This window comes from Melanaphis sacchari, unplaced genomic scaffold (genome assembly GCF_002803265.2).
Source record: "Melanaphis sacchari strain LSU unplaced genomic scaffold, SCAv2.0 Contig7_pilon_pilon, whole genome shotgun sequence".
In the NCBI taxonomy this organism is placed as follows: domain Eukaryota; kingdom Metazoa; phylum Arthropoda; class Insecta; order Hemiptera; family Aphididae; genus Melanaphis; species Melanaphis sacchari.
In genome coordinates this window covers 7412735-7427964 of record NW_020271560.1, presented here as the reverse complement: position 1 = coordinate 7427964, position 15230 = coordinate 7412735, and the positions used below count along the sequence as shown (strand labels likewise).

At 25.4% G+C, this 15230-nt stretch overlaps 2 protein-coding genes across 2 annotated transcripts; both read left to right on the top strand.

The window, feature by feature from the left end:
* The first annotated feature begins 2724 nt into the window (after positions 1 to 2724).
* LOC112601669 (AP-3 complex subunit sigma-1) lies at positions 2725 to 5042 on the top strand. Its single transcript, XM_025349401.1, has 5 exons — positions 2725 to 3120; positions 3190 to 3281; positions 3368 to 3551; positions 4521 to 4628; positions 4704 to 5042. The coding sequence occupies exons 1-5, from the start codon at positions 3052 to 3054 to the stop codon at positions 4824 to 4826; spliced, it is 576 nt and encodes a 191-aa protein (XP_025205186.1). The 5' UTR covers positions 2725 to 3051; the 3' UTR covers positions 4827 to 5042.
* Positions 5043 to 7678: 2636 nt separating this feature from the next.
* Positions 7679 to 14567, top strand: LOC112601771 (neuroligin-2). The gene is made up of 13 exons (XM_025349549.1): positions 7679 to 8181; positions 8311 to 8586; positions 8664 to 8810; positions 8892 to 9045; positions 9100 to 9311; positions 9762 to 9929; positions 9990 to 10191; positions 10267 to 10442; positions 10526 to 10712; positions 10772 to 10877; positions 12991 to 13186; positions 13513 to 13628; positions 13704 to 14567. The coding sequence occupies exons 1-13, from the start codon at positions 7891 to 7893 to the stop codon at positions 13954 to 13956; spliced, it is 2484 nt and encodes an 827-aa protein (XP_025205334.1). The 5' UTR covers positions 7679 to 7890; the 3' UTR covers positions 13957 to 14567.
* Positions 14568 to 15230: the final 663 nt, after the last annotated feature.

The following is a 15230-nucleotide window of genomic DNA, read 5'->3' as shown; positions in this document are numbered from 1 at the left end:
TGCCAATTAGCTTAATAGTTTTTTATAAAAATGGTAAGCATAAAAAAACAAAAATAAATATTAAAAATGCCATTTTTTAGAACTCTAAATTAAAATAACAATTATTGGAAAAGTTGAGAATTTAAAGATTTTGCCAAAAACTTTCAAAAAGAGTTTGAGAGCCTTTTTTCTGACAATATACCATCAGATTTAGAATGCAAAAACTAAAATTCCAAAAAAACTGCTTGGTTAGGTTAAATTGTATTTATATTGATTAAAATTACTAAAGATATGTGTCCTAAAAAAAATTTAATTGTATCCAATTTTATTGTCTTATTAATTAAACTTTTTTTTTAATAATCATAAATTTTGAAAAAACTCGATCATTATTATCAATTTTATTTTCATCATCTGATTGATCAATAGATAATGGTATCATATTCATCGTCAAGTTTCTGCATTGTACAAAATTCCGGAATGACTGAAAAAATCAGTTGGATTCAGTGTTAATGTAAGGCATGTCTTCAAAAACATATAGGTACTTTGCAAGATAACCACCATAAAATTAATTTTTCCTCCTACAGTTAGGAATTGACACCTTTAAGTTACACCAAGTATCAAGTACCTACTCTCAATACTATTTATATGAGCCCTGTTCTCAGATCTTTAAAATTTAGACTATTTAGAGAGAGGTGTATTTTAAGATGAACATATTCATTTTAAAGACAATTATAGGTCTATAAATAGATTATTAATTTTAAAATAGCTCTATGTTTATTATATTAACCTATTTTTATAATTTCCAACAATCCGTTATAATTGTTGTAAGTACATGGCTTAATTATTTACTCTTTAATTATACACAATAAAGTGGCAGACCATTTATCTTTCACAGGGATAAAAAAACAAGAACCGGTTTCCCTTTTATATTCACAAAATACTCACTTGTCTTCTTTATGACCAAGATTGTACTTCCTTTTCCAAATTTAGATTCGTGAATTTCAACTGCCCGAACTGCTCCACCTAATAAAACTTTTTTGGTGTTTATAGCGTCAAAAGCATTACTATCGTAGTATTTTTTTTTATTTATTTTTTTTTTTTGGGGGGGGGAGATACATAATTTTTTTCTCTAGTTTTTGCAATGTTTAAATATCTATTAATCACACGCTATTACTTTATGACCACTTTGTTCATTAATTGTTTTCTACACATCTACTTTTTTCTCATGACTGTAGGTACAATTATGTTAAAAACCACAGTATTTATTTAAAAATTTATTAAACTATTATTAAACATTATTGTGAACTATAAATTAATGTATTATCTAATTAATATAACTTATAAGTATATAGATACGTATTTTAAATATGAAATTTAATTTTTAAATCGAATAATATTATTAAAAAAAAAAAAAAAAAAAAATGCAAGACCATAACTTTTAACTTTAATAAACATATAAATTATATGATATAATATTATAAAACAATCCATAGTTGACTTTACACAATTATAATACTTTTAATTCTTTTTAATATTATATTAGCCAGCATTTTTAAGGAAAAATTAAATAGAGATACGCAAACTACTTGTGGGCTGTGAGCTGTGGCTAATAGTTACCATTAATAAGTAATTTTCTTTTCTGAAGTGAACCAATTGCAAACAAAAATAAACGAATATGTGGTTATAATTTTTATATTATTTATAGTGAGTAAACTATCCTAAAATAACTAGTTCGATCTAATATTTAAACCTTCCTTGGATCGTCAAAATCAAACAAGTATTTTTTTTTGATTTTTAAACTTCAGCTAAGTCGGCCACATTTTATATTTTATAATAATTGTTATAAATGAGTTCTATTCTAATATTTTTATTAAGTTAAAACCCGCCTGAGATACCAAATTATAGGTACTTAATGTATAAATTTTGATGTCATTTAGTTAAACAATGTGGACAAACATCATTAAGTTATAATCCGTGAGTAATATAATAACTGTATATTAATTATTCAGAGATTACCTACCATGTATACCTAGTTTCAGTTTTGCTTTTAGTTGAAATATTCTCAATTGTTTTTGACAATTCGATCAAGTATTCTTTTAGACTTTAGTACTTCAACCTCAACCATTCAATCATATACCTACTGTTCTATAATGTTCTATTTCTATATAATAGTTGTTATTAATAAATTTTACATTTATAAGCAATAGCTTTATCAACCTAATTGATAAAATAAAATACTATACTTAAAATCATATCCAGTAATTTTATTATTTGTTATCTGCAATGACAACTCTTACACAAACAAAAAAATATTTGATTTCTGTGAGCCATCTCATAGCGATTTTTATACTTTATAGGTACCTACCAAACAAAACTATAAGCAGTATACTTACAAATCCTCTCCGAGTCTCGAGGATATGAGGAATCTATTGAAAAAGCTAATTAACTTTTTTGAAAACATTCAAGTAGTTTTTGAGTCTATACTCTACAAAGGACAAGAAAGAAAGAGACATTTATTTTTATTTTTTATGTATTAGATTCTAAAATTTCTACTGAGTACTGACTTATCGTATTTTGGATCTTCTACAGTTGGCACATAAAAAAAATGTATTGAAATAATAAAAATATATATTTTTTTTACAGAAGTGGTTATACTGTTTCAATAATAATTGATAAATATTTATAAGTGATAACACATGTTATATATTCGTAATCCACGGATAAAACTATAAAAGTTATTAGGAAGTTCTTAGATTGCAGTCATATCATTTTAAGTATTTAAAAGTATACCATTTTTTCGGACTGAAATACTCATTAGATTTATAATTTTTGTACACAGAACTGAAATCTGTGTATTCTGAACTCTGAACCTGTTATTACTTTTTTATTTTGACTTAATGTCTGAATTATCAGATTAGAATTGAATTTTATAATTCTACTATGGAACATTTAATAGAATATTTTCTTTTTAATTAAAATGATCACACTTCGCGTTATAATTTGTTCATGGTTGAATTTGGTTTGTTATTTTAATATTATTAATTTAAATATCAGTTTCGAATAAAAATAGTTATGATCAAAGCAATATTGGTATTTAATAATTATGGAAAGCCTAGGCTTTCTAAATTCTATCAATATTTTGTAAGTATCTATTTAATTAAATTGATGATATAATATTCAGTGCATAATCATTGAAATATTTTAAATTAGAATGAAGACATGCAACAGCAAATTATTAAGGAAACATTTCAGTTGGTTTCCAAACGAGATGACAATGTTTGCAACTTTCTTGAAGGTGGAAGGTAATTTTTTGAAGTTTAATATTTAAATTACCATTATACCTATTTTATTGTGGTTTATTCTAAGAATTATTAATCTTAATTTTTAGTCTCATTGGAGGATCAGATTACAAATTAATTTATCGTCATTATGCTACACTGTATTTTGTGTTTTGTGTAGACTCATCAGAATCAGAACTTGGTATTCTTGATTTAATACAAGTATTTGTTGAAACTCTTGATAAATGTTTTGAAAATGTTTGTGAGCTTGATCTTATATTTCACGTCGACAAGGTAATTTATTTATTAACAAATAATTATCTATAATGTATGCAAAAAACAATTATACCTATAAAGCTATAATTCAATAATTGTCCTTATGTTAAAAGAATTTAAGTATTTTTTTCTATAGGTAATTGTTTTAACATTTTTTAAATATTTGTTTAAGTAAATTTGATGTTTATCCTATTTTATTTACCTAATATTATTAAGTTTAAAATACACTGAAATTAGTTTATAAAAATATAAGAAATAACTGCTTAGTAAATATACTTGCTAGTATAAAGATTCTGATTAATGTATTTAATTACTTTTCTATTAATCTATCGTATTTATGTTGTTGCAAGTTCAAATGATAATCAAGAAATAATAATGCCATATTCAATAAAACATACAAAACTAATAATAATAACAACAATAATTCTATTATAATAATGATATAATTGTTTTCCTATATATAAATTTGTTTAAGATATTATCAATGTTTGCTTGAATTTAATCTTTTAGAGTCTTTGACTAAAAAATAACTTTTCAGTGGTTTTTTTATTATTTTCATTATAAATGTATACTTTTCTTAATGTGAATGATCTTGGGACTCCCTAAGCTAAAGCCCTGGCCTAAATATACCATTACACTTCTATAAATTAAGCTTTGTATAATATTTATATCAAATAAATGAATTTATAATTTTAAATATTATTTCAATAATGTTTAATCATTTAAAAATAAATCATAATAATGTAATAATTAATAAAGTTCAAATAATGTTTATGAAAATTATGCTTTTTAACAGGATATTTTAAAAATTTAAATTAACTTATAATTTTAATGTATACATTTTTTAAAAAAAAATCTGGGTATACTGAAAAATAAAAAATAAAATAACCTTTAATCTTTAGGTCCCTTGACCTAAGTAAATTTGGCTATAATTAATTTGGTATGTAAACAACTTAAATTTATATATATATATTTTTTTTTATTTAGATTCATTACATTTTAAATGAACTAGTAATGGGTGGAATGGTTTTAGAAACTAATATGACCGAAATACTTTCAAGGATAGAAGAACAAAACAAGTTAGAGAAACAAGAAGTATGAACAATTTTAATAAATTAAGAATATATGATAGTTTTAATTTGATCATTATTTAACTTATCATAATATTAGGCTGGTCTTGCTGGTGCTCCTTCTAGAGCTGTGTCTGCTATGAAAAATATGAATATACCACAACAGTTGAAAGATATGAAACTTCCTGATCTTCCTCAAGCCATTAAGGAATTGAAGTTCTGACATTCGAGGAACAAATTGGTTTGCTCTGAAGCCTATCATAACTATACAAATTGAGTATGGAAGAATGAACAAATATTTGTTATCTGCTGATTAGAAACTAAAATTTAAATGTAGAATACTTTTCAATGCTGTTTTTGTTCTTATATATTGTTAACTTTATTTTGGTACAGTATACAATTTTAAAATTTAAATAGCTTAATGTCTATGTCAATATTATTTGAGTGTAAATGAAAAATACTGTTAATATTTTTTCTGAATTCATATAAAGTTTATAATATATTTATTGATTAATTATAATTATAATGTAAATTTGTTTTGGAATTCTTGATATTTATTGAATTAATATTTTTATAATCCAAAAATAAAATACAATAACTACTAAATAATGTTAACAATATTGATGATATAGCATATATTACTTATAATTATATTAATAATTTAATATTTTATGATAAAAATGATTAAAAGCTTCATAAGTTTATGTATAATAAGTAATTTTAGTGGCAATGAATTAACAATTGGACAATGAAAGACAGAGAAGAGTGGATAAATAATAGGGACTAGAGGTAATTGGGCTGTAAATTCTAGAACGCACAAAGGAATAGAAATTAATAAGGAAAAATTAAAACTGATATATAAGCTGTTTTGTTTTATGGAGCTCACGACTTCTTACTAGTGGTAAAAATCAGTTAATGACATTTTGCATGACTTATTAAATTTTCATTTTCAATTTGGCGATAAAATAATGATTCCAATGTGGGAATTGTAAAGTATTTGTCCCATTGAACTCAAAAATAATTAATTACCCTGTGTGGAAGGATATCACAAGAAGATATAGTGTGTAGAGCTAAATTATGGTTATTTGAATATTACTGATATAATTCAAGAAATTATTAAAATTTATCAGAAATGTACTCTTCAAAAAAAATTTATAACAGTTAAATTCAACATACTATTTTTTTTTTTGTGAAACAACACACTGATCTTCAAAGTATTAGATTATTTTCTAAAAATTTTGTCAATAATTTAAAACCTTCAGTTTTTTATGACCATTGTGTCGTAAATTAGAATACAAGATAACTTGCACTTTATTTATATTCCTCAACCTCAAATTTTTAATTTATAATTATAATAATTGTAAAATACTGTGCTATTTTAGAATCAGTTACTTATATTTTACAAGATGTTTTAAACAAATTTTATAAGATTTGTGAACATACAAGGACATTTTTGAGTTTATTATTTAGTATTTACTGATGCAAAGTCTATAACAGATAATTAAGTTTTAATATTACCTTTTCTAGAATAATTGATAAAATAAAGACTTCCAAACAATGGATATTATGAATTTAATAAAACATAGTAAAATGTTTTCCCCAACATTACAATAGCATAAGAATTTTTTATAGCACTATTGTCTATTCGGTGTTTGATTTCATGCCTCTCCGTTTCTACTTGAAAAATTTCGTGCGGTCACTTATGAATAAATGATTACCTATCTTTAATTCATTGTCGTATATAAAATTACCAAAGTGAAAATTGACCACATAATTGTATGTGTCTCTTAATTAGTTAATCTTTTTATAAAAATTACTAAACAGCGGAACATCATTAACTATCGCATAAATTACTAATAGGTACATTGTACATATTATATTAGTAAGTACTACACTACTACGGTCTACGGTATACATAAATTGGATGCATATGAACGTTACATTTTTAGATAAATACAGGGGCGAACCAAGATCAAAATTTAAGACATTTATAAGTATGTCTTGTAAGCAAATTAATGTTCGTACATTTTTTCAATTTATTTCATCTATTTTATGTTAACACTAGTAACACTATTAAATAACTACAAATAACAGAAAATAAAAGACATTTTTAAATTTGTTTTTACATTATTTTGGTAATTTTACTAATATTATCATAAAATGTTATAAACATTTATTTCAAGAATACAATACCCAAGTTTTATAATTCATACGAATGTGAAGTTGTGAAGTTATTTTTCGTACTTTAAATTATCCAATAGTGATAAAAAAAAATTGTATGTTGAGTTGCATTTCATTAAGTTTCGGGGGTAAAAACTCGGAACTATGACTTTACACAAAGATAAATACATTTATATAAATTTACATAAATAATTAACAAGGTCTAAGGTCGATTGTATAATATTGATAATGAAAGTCCTGTGCATTATGGAATTACTTTCATCGTATTATGGTTTTCCAAAAAAATTATAAACTCGTTGCATGTCCGTACTAGAGACTAAAATTTATATTTTTTCGTATAATACAATTTTGTATTAAACTTTGTATTACCATTAGGAGCTTTTCCCCCTACACAACCTCCAAAATTAATTTAAACCATGCACATGAACTAATCAAAGTTTCTATACAAATCATATAAAGTACGTTTTTAAGTTATGTATACATAGTAAGCATGTAAGTATATTACGGACAAATCAGAAATACCCGATAAAAACGCGAACTATTGTCTATTAATGATACTCGGGCTAACTATCATAACTATTTTATTTCGACTTTTGCTCAGATAAACTTAGTTGTGATCAACTTTATTTGGTAAAGCTGTAGCGACTTTTTACTTAATTGTTAATAATAAAAATAATAACATCCTATGTCCTTAGTAGTCGTGGATCGTTTCTGTATTTCTGTAAATAAAAAAAATAAATAAATATAAAAATAATAATAATAATAAAATAAGAATCAGTGTGACTTGTACAACGACGTGATAGTATCAACTAATTGTTGGCTACTCTGGTATAAAATGTTAAGAAGATGGCAAATGGGCTAGTCTTACTATTAAAAAAATAACAATAACAATTAGTACAGAATATAAAATAGTTTTAATTTTTTTAACGTTCACAAACCGTATTTATTATTTTTTCTCACGCACCTTTCTGTATTTGCGGACAATCCGCTTTAGTTATTAACTGCGTGAGACCGTTATGTGTGTTATATTTAAATCGGTCTATTGTAGTTCAGATGTCCGCTGATGGTGTAGTGTTTCTCTGGTGATTGAATCTACAAAATTTGTTATGTTATTTGCCCAGTGTCACGCCCTGTCCATCGCTCTCGTATTATTTGTGATCACGCTTTCAAATGGCCAGGATTTCAGGTACCAAGTATACAATACCAATAACCCTCCGTCCTCGCAGACGGCATATGATCGAAATTTGCCATCATTTCCCAGTCCCTACAACCCGTTACTAGACCAATACGGTCAACAGAATAACTACCAGCAAAACAGTTACCAGAATCGACAACTATTTAATCAACCCGGTCGTCCTGGAACTCCATCATACCGACCCAATGGACATAATTATGGAGTGAGTGTCAAGTATCAACATTAATTTTGTATATTATAAAAGACATGTTTTTTTTAATTGATGTTTTAGTGAAATATATTTTGATAAGGTTTTACTCTGACTTATTAATTTATTAACTATCCATTTTAGGGTGATGATACGCTATTGCTACCTGGGATACTGGGTCGGTGGCGACCAGATTTACAAGGAAAAGAAAGAGCTGATTCAAAACAATTGGATAGAAACGTATTTGTATCCACAAAATATGGTCAAGTTCAGGGATTTAAAGTGCATCTTTATGACAATCCTCTGCCTGAGAATGGTTATAGACCTTTTCAAACACCTGTTGAGCGAAAACAAGCTGAAGTAGCCGTGTTCTTAGGAATACCATATGCAGCGCCACCAATAAACGAAGGAAGATTTCGTGTATGTTTTTAATCAATTTTACTTGTATTTATGAAATAAAATTATTCATAATATACTTATGTAATACTACTGTTTAGCCCCCACGACCCCATAAAGGTTGGCAGCTACATCAAGCAGTTGATTTTGGACCTGCATGCCCACAGCCAGCTATTTACACTGGTATTACCAAAGGCGTGCCAAAAGTAGATGAAGACTGTTTATTTTTAAATATATTTATGCCATCGGTAAGTAAAATTAGTTGTTGCAGTAATTTGTTCAATTTATTATTTACAATTAATTGATTTTTAAACTGTATGTTCATATAGACGGGTGTGGCTCCAGCTAAACCGTATCCAGTCATGTTTTATATACATGGTGGTGATTTTGTTCATGGTTCATCAAATTCTTTTCATGGACATATGATGGCAGCATTTTATAATGTTGTTGTTGTAGCTATCAATTATAGATTAGGAGCCTTAGGTAATACAAAAATAAAATTTTTTAAATTTTTATAATAATAATTAAATTTTGAAGGGTTTTTGAGTACTTGTGATGAAAATTCTCCTGGTAATTATGGACTTATGGATCAAGCTATGGCTCTACGTTGGGTATATGACAATATTGAATTTTTCAATGGAGATCGTAAATCAATTACTTTATTTGGGCCGGATGCAGGTGCTGCATCAGCAGGATTGTTGATGGTTAATCCCAAAACTAGTTTTATGGTATCCAAAGTTATTGCCCAGGTAATAAAATATGATAATTAAATTTTATTTGATAAACTATAATAAATTTGACTATAGTAAATAAGTATAAAAGTAGTTTAATATTATTAGAGTGTAAGTATACTGAAAAATAATTTTTAAAAACATATAAAATGGCTCAGGTATTAGAAAAAAAATTAGAATTAAATTCATAGCAATATTTTTTTATAATTATTCATAAGTTAGTGTGATATAGAACATTATATTTATAAATAAATTGGACAATTTAAGAAGTGTATATATATATATAAAACTATTTGAGTTATTTAATATGATTAATATGAAATCCTACTTATGATTAATAAAATAAATAGTATTCTAACACATACTTGATAAGTTATTAGTTATGATTTATCGTGTAATTTTTGTTTTGTTATATTTATTTTTGTAATTTAAATTTATATTGTTTTTAATATGTATTTTATTTTCTAGAGTGGTTCAGCTCTTGCAGATTGGGCACTTATAAAAGATAGATGGAGGGCTTTAAATACAACTAAAGTTTATGCAGCCCACATTGGTTGTAGTACTGAATCTACTTGGAAAATTGTTGATTGTCTGAAGCGTGGTAGGAGTTTTTTGGAACTCGGATCAGATTTCAAGGTAATTTATTTATTACTAAATGTTTATTAGATTTAAAATTGTTTTATTATACTTCTTTAGCCTCAAATTGGTTTTAATGCTTGGGGACCAATAATTGACAATGAATTCTTGGTGCCTAAAAGTGATTGGTATGATGGTTGGCAACAGTCAGATTGGCATTTCATCAATGAATCAGTAAAAAGTGCTATTCAGTCAGGTCATTTTAACAAGGATCTTAGATACTTGAGTGGTGTCACTACTCAAGAAGCAGCATACATATTATGTAAGATTATAAACTAAATTGTTCATCTATTATAAATCATTATTGTACCAATAACACTACCATTTTTATTGACAGTTAATAATAAAACATATACAGTAACTGAAGAGTTCTTTAACAATAAAGTTAAAGAATTGGTTCTTCAGTATAATTACACATTAAATCCTTCTGGAGTTTATCAAGCTATAAAATACTTGTATACTTATTGGCCTGATCCAATTAATCCAGATTCAATAAGAACACAGTATATAAATGTAAGATAATTTTAATTCACTTTAAATTAATAATAATTTATATGTTTTAATTAATTTTAAATATACTTTTACTTTATTTTTAGATGTTATCAGATTTTTTATTTGTTGCTCCACATGATGAAATTTCTAAATTACTTATAGCTGAAGATGTTCCAGTTTATATGTATGTTTTAAATACTACTGTTACAAGTATTCCCTTACCTGAATGGAGACTCTACTCACATGACACAGAATATTATTTCTTGACAGGTGCACCTTTTATGGATAGTGGTATGTTTTTATTTATTTTTGATTTCAGTAAACATTACTTAAATTATATTAATTTTTAGAGTTTTTCCCTCGTATTCCAGTTGTGGATAAAAGAAAATGGTCTGACAATGATCGTAATATGAGTCATTTTTTTATGAAGGCTTATACCAATTTTGCAACTTATGGGTTTGTTATTATTTAAATAATCTTTTTTTTTTATCTAAATATTAATCTTAATATTAATTAATGAACTAATTAGGGTTACCAACTTGTCATTTGCACTTTACAAGCCTAAGAGTAATAAAAAAAACGCGGGCGAGTGGGTACCGCACTGTTATTCTTTAGGGGGTGGGGTGAACCTCAGACTAGGGTAGATTAAATTTGAATGCAATGATAGGTATCATTGTATACGAAAAACGATTCTGAACGGAGATGATTTGTTAGTTTAGGATATATTATATATAAATATTGTCATATGTTCTATTTAAAAACAAATATTTTATTTTCCAATTAGGACACATTTGCAAAAGTCATGGTTAATCAATTTTTCCAAAAACATTGCATGTAGTTATCATAATTCATAATACCTTAATATATTATCATAGATATACCTGGCATACCAAAAGTATGATTGTAGATATCTTATTACACAAAAAGAAATACCATAATATCACAGAACAATATAATATATCTAGTTCATAACCACAATAATCATCTCGTATAATACATATAAGTATATACATTTTATTATTTTACTGTAGGATTATTATATATATTATAATCTGTAGTACAATCAATGTGAAAATTTAAAATTTTTAAATTTCCGTGGTTTATGTTTTAATTGCTTGAATACACCAAAATTTAATTCTTTTATAATTATTGTAAGCTAATAAATTTATGGAAAATCTTGTATTAAATTTTAAACTCTTAGCTACTTATACAAAAATTTTTATGAATTATACCTACAAAATAGTTTGCAAATATTCATGGTTTTGACGAATTTTTGTCAATATTTGAACTTCAAATGCTAATAAAAAAAAATTGTGCCTATGTATTCTTAAAATATTTTGATCACTATCAGAATAACTTATGAGAAACTTTGTATTAAGTTTTCAAGTATTTTGATTGGACCAAAAAAATTTTATCCACACTTCAAAAAAAAATATTCAGAAAAATTGAAAATTTCAGTGTCTATAAATAGCTCAAAAAAATGTCAAAATATTTTGAAAATTAAATCATGTAAAGAAAATGCCAATCTAAATAACTGGTAAAATTTTCAAGTATCTACGACTTATACTTTTTGAATATTAACAAATATTTAAAATCATTTGAGGATAAATCGTTATCGTTACGCTATTTCGTAAAAATTTAAAATTCAAACTCACTTAAAATTTTTCCTATAATGATGCTTCGAGTTTTTACTATAGCTACTTGAAGGAGAACTTAGGGAAAACATAGTGTAGTATTTTTAATCCTTAGTTATAAATACAAAAATTTTATGATTTTTCAACTTCAAAATTGCAAATTTTTGCGTTTTTGATAGATTTCGTAAATATTTGAAATATAAATGTTTATAAAAAAAATTGTGACTAACGATTTTTAATTTTTTTTTTAGCTACAATAAGAACAACTCATAAGGAACCTTGTATTAAATTTTCAAAATTTTTTGGTAATCCAACATTTTTTTATCGACACTTCAAAAAAAAATTCTCATAAAAATCGATAATTTTAGTGGGCTGTAAATAACTTAAAAAAAGTCAAAAATTTTTGAAAATTAAACTGTATATAGATAACACTAACATAAACATTTGGTAAAAATTTCAAATATTTACAGTGATTAGTTTTTGAATTACAACCATTTAAAAAAAATTGATTTGGTCGAAAACTGGTTTTGCGTAAAAATTTTCGTTTTTCCGTCATTTTGTTTTTTTGTTTTTCTCGATTTGTTTGAAAACTGTTGGAAAATGTTTACTTTTTACCTCTATAATGTACCAAGGATTTTCACTTTGTCATCAGAAACCACCCCTGAAATTTGAAATTGAAGCATTATTTCGACTACTTATGCTATACGCAGACACAAAAAAAAAAAAAAAAAAAACACACATCATTGTAAAATCAATACATTCATCACTCCGTTCAGAATCTAAAAATTATAAATTTATAAATTTTTTGTTAGCCTTACAACTATTTTGTTTTGTCATAAACTTAAATCACTTCATATTTTAATATTATAAGTTAAATTTGTGTTTTTATTTGAATATAAATATTTATTCATAAAATTCAAATTATTCTGTTTTAGGAATCCAAGTCAATCTCAGATTTTAGGTATACACTTTGATATGGCATTAAAAAGTGATCTAAAATATCTAAATATAAATACAACATATAATACAACTATTAAACAAAATTATAGACAAATGGAATCAGCATTTTGGTCCGAATATTTACCTACTGTTATTGGTATTATTGTACCAACATATCCTCCAACCACAGAGGTAATTGATTTTTAATATATACTAAGAATCTTAGTAGAAGAAAATAGTTATAAATAATTAAACTTTTTTAAATACACTAAGAAAATAAAATTTTAAAGAATTATTCTACTTTTTATGAATTTCCATAATTTTTTTTTTTATTTTTTTTTTTTAATTCTGAAGAAATGTAACTATAACCTTTTTTAATGATAAATCTTTAAACATTTTTCTCTCTGCCTTGTCCTAAAATTTTTTTTTAAATTGTCTTGCTCTACTATCCATTTAATTAACTTATAGTTTATAAAGCATTATTTTATATTCATTTATATTTACTCTTTTAAATTTAGTTTTGGTGGGAACCTAAAACTCCAATTCAAGTGGCATTCTGGGGTCTATCTGGTCTCAATATGATTTTAATTGCTATGACAGTAATACTTTGCATTTTGTGGTGTAATGCAAAGAAGTAAGTTTACTAATTATACTGAATTAATTTGAATTTGTAAGCAAAATGTTTATTTATTTATTTTTTTGTTTTTAGAACTAAAGATCGTTATTATAATGGTGATGTGTTAGTTGTTAGAGAAGAGCCAATGGCAATGAGCCATCAAGGCATTGATAACCGTAGTGTGACTAGTAATATTTATGAATATCACGATGCCCCTATTAAGACATTACATGCTTCACCCAAAAAGACACCATCTGCTAGCACTTTAAGAACAAACAGTGCAGCATCTATGCGAGATCATCCTATGGCCATAAATGAAAAACCAGTACCACAAACTCAGGTTTAAATTTTAAACTATTATTTTTATAATAGTTTATCAATGTTGTATTTTTAAATGTTTTATATTGAGCTAAATTTGTTGAGACTTCAGCCCTTTTAGGTACGTTGAGGTATTTACAATTATGATTCCGTCCATTATTTTGGTACTCGTTCAGTATGCTATTTACTAAGAATATTTTATCTAATGTAATTTTATGTTACTTTAATATGCTATCTACAAATAAAAATTGTCTTACCTTTATGATGTGGTATTTCTACTTAGTCATTTTTTTTATTAATAGTATGTGTTATGTATAGTTTGTATATCTTAGAGGAATGATTTAAATATATTTTCTGTAGGTTGTACTATGCACCCCTTCCAATCTACCTAGATTTTTTAATGTTTTAATATGTAAAGGGTCCTATGTGTTTTAATGTTATATTTGTTGTTAACGTATCTTTAAAGTGTTTTTATTGTTTGTATTTTGGCGCTAACCATTGGGTCATTGAAGTTTTCCAAATGATTAACTATCTTATGGATAAATTTGTGTTCATTAAAAAAAGAGTATGCACATCTTTTATCAAAATCTATATAAGTACTTTGTACATTTTCATTTAATATAATTAGTAGTAAAGTATTTTTATCTTATTTTTATACTTTGAAAAAACTTTTCTTTTTTTTTTTAATTTTGTTGTCCATAGTATTGATTATTTACAACATTATCTCCATCTGAACTGTTTTCATCTTTGTTTGGTTTGCGATGTCAAGATATAATCTTCTGTGATAATATTTTTTTTTTATCTTGGAATAAAGATTCATCTATATGCACAATTATAAGCTGACCTCCCATTTATTTTCTCATGGTTCTGAAATTCTGTTATTACTATGTTTCAACATAAATTATTCTATTCGACTATAGTAAAGTTGGTCTTGATCTTTTTGTTTACACCTTGGCTTGCATTACTTTTATTTGAAATATCAAATACCAAACAACTTCTATAATATTTTATAAGTTTAAACCACTATTTTTTTTCCATTTTTATCCTTAAATGTAATAAGGTATATTTTTTTGCATATTGAGTGAAATATTTGGCAACTCTTTTTAGTACATTGCAAAAGTATGACTATCAGAATATTTCTTTCTAAATCTTGTTTCCTCTATTTTTAAAAACTTCTTTCAATTCATCACCATAAATTGTTTTTATTTTTAGTGCTTATTTGTTCATTAGGTAATAAATCTCAGTTTTTAAAAATATCTACACAAATGTCTTCATTTTGAGTGATATGTCGAAAAAAAATTA

What these genes read in the sequence shown, in the direction of transcription:
- LOC112601669 (XM_025349401.1), top strand. Translation starts at nt 3,052, where the DNA reads ATGATCAAAGCAATATTGGTATTTAATAATTATGGAAAGCCTAGGCTT. An exon ending in CTAAATTCTATCAATATTTT is followed by an intron (nt 3,121 to 3,189) that starts GTAAGTATCTAT and finishes ATTTTAAATTAG; the next exon opens with AATGAAGACATGCAACAGCA. An exon ending in TTATATTTCACGTCGACAAG is followed by an intron (nt 3,552 to 4,520) that starts GTAATTTATTTA and finishes TTTTTTATTTAG; the next exon opens with ATTCATTACATTTTAAATGA.
- LOC112601771 (XM_025349549.1), top strand. Translation starts at nt 7,891, where the DNA reads ATGTTATTTGCCCAGTGTCACGCCCTGTCCATCGCTCTCGTATTATTT. An exon ending in AGAAGCAGCATACATATTAT is followed by an intron (nt 10,192 to 10,266) that starts GTAAGATTATAA and finishes TTTTATTGACAG; the next exon opens with TTAATAATAAAACATATACA. An exon ending in CATATCCTCCAACCACAGAG is followed by an intron (nt 13,187 to 13,512) that starts GTAATTGATTTT and finishes TTTTAAATTTAG; the next exon opens with TTTTGGTGGGAACCTAAAAC.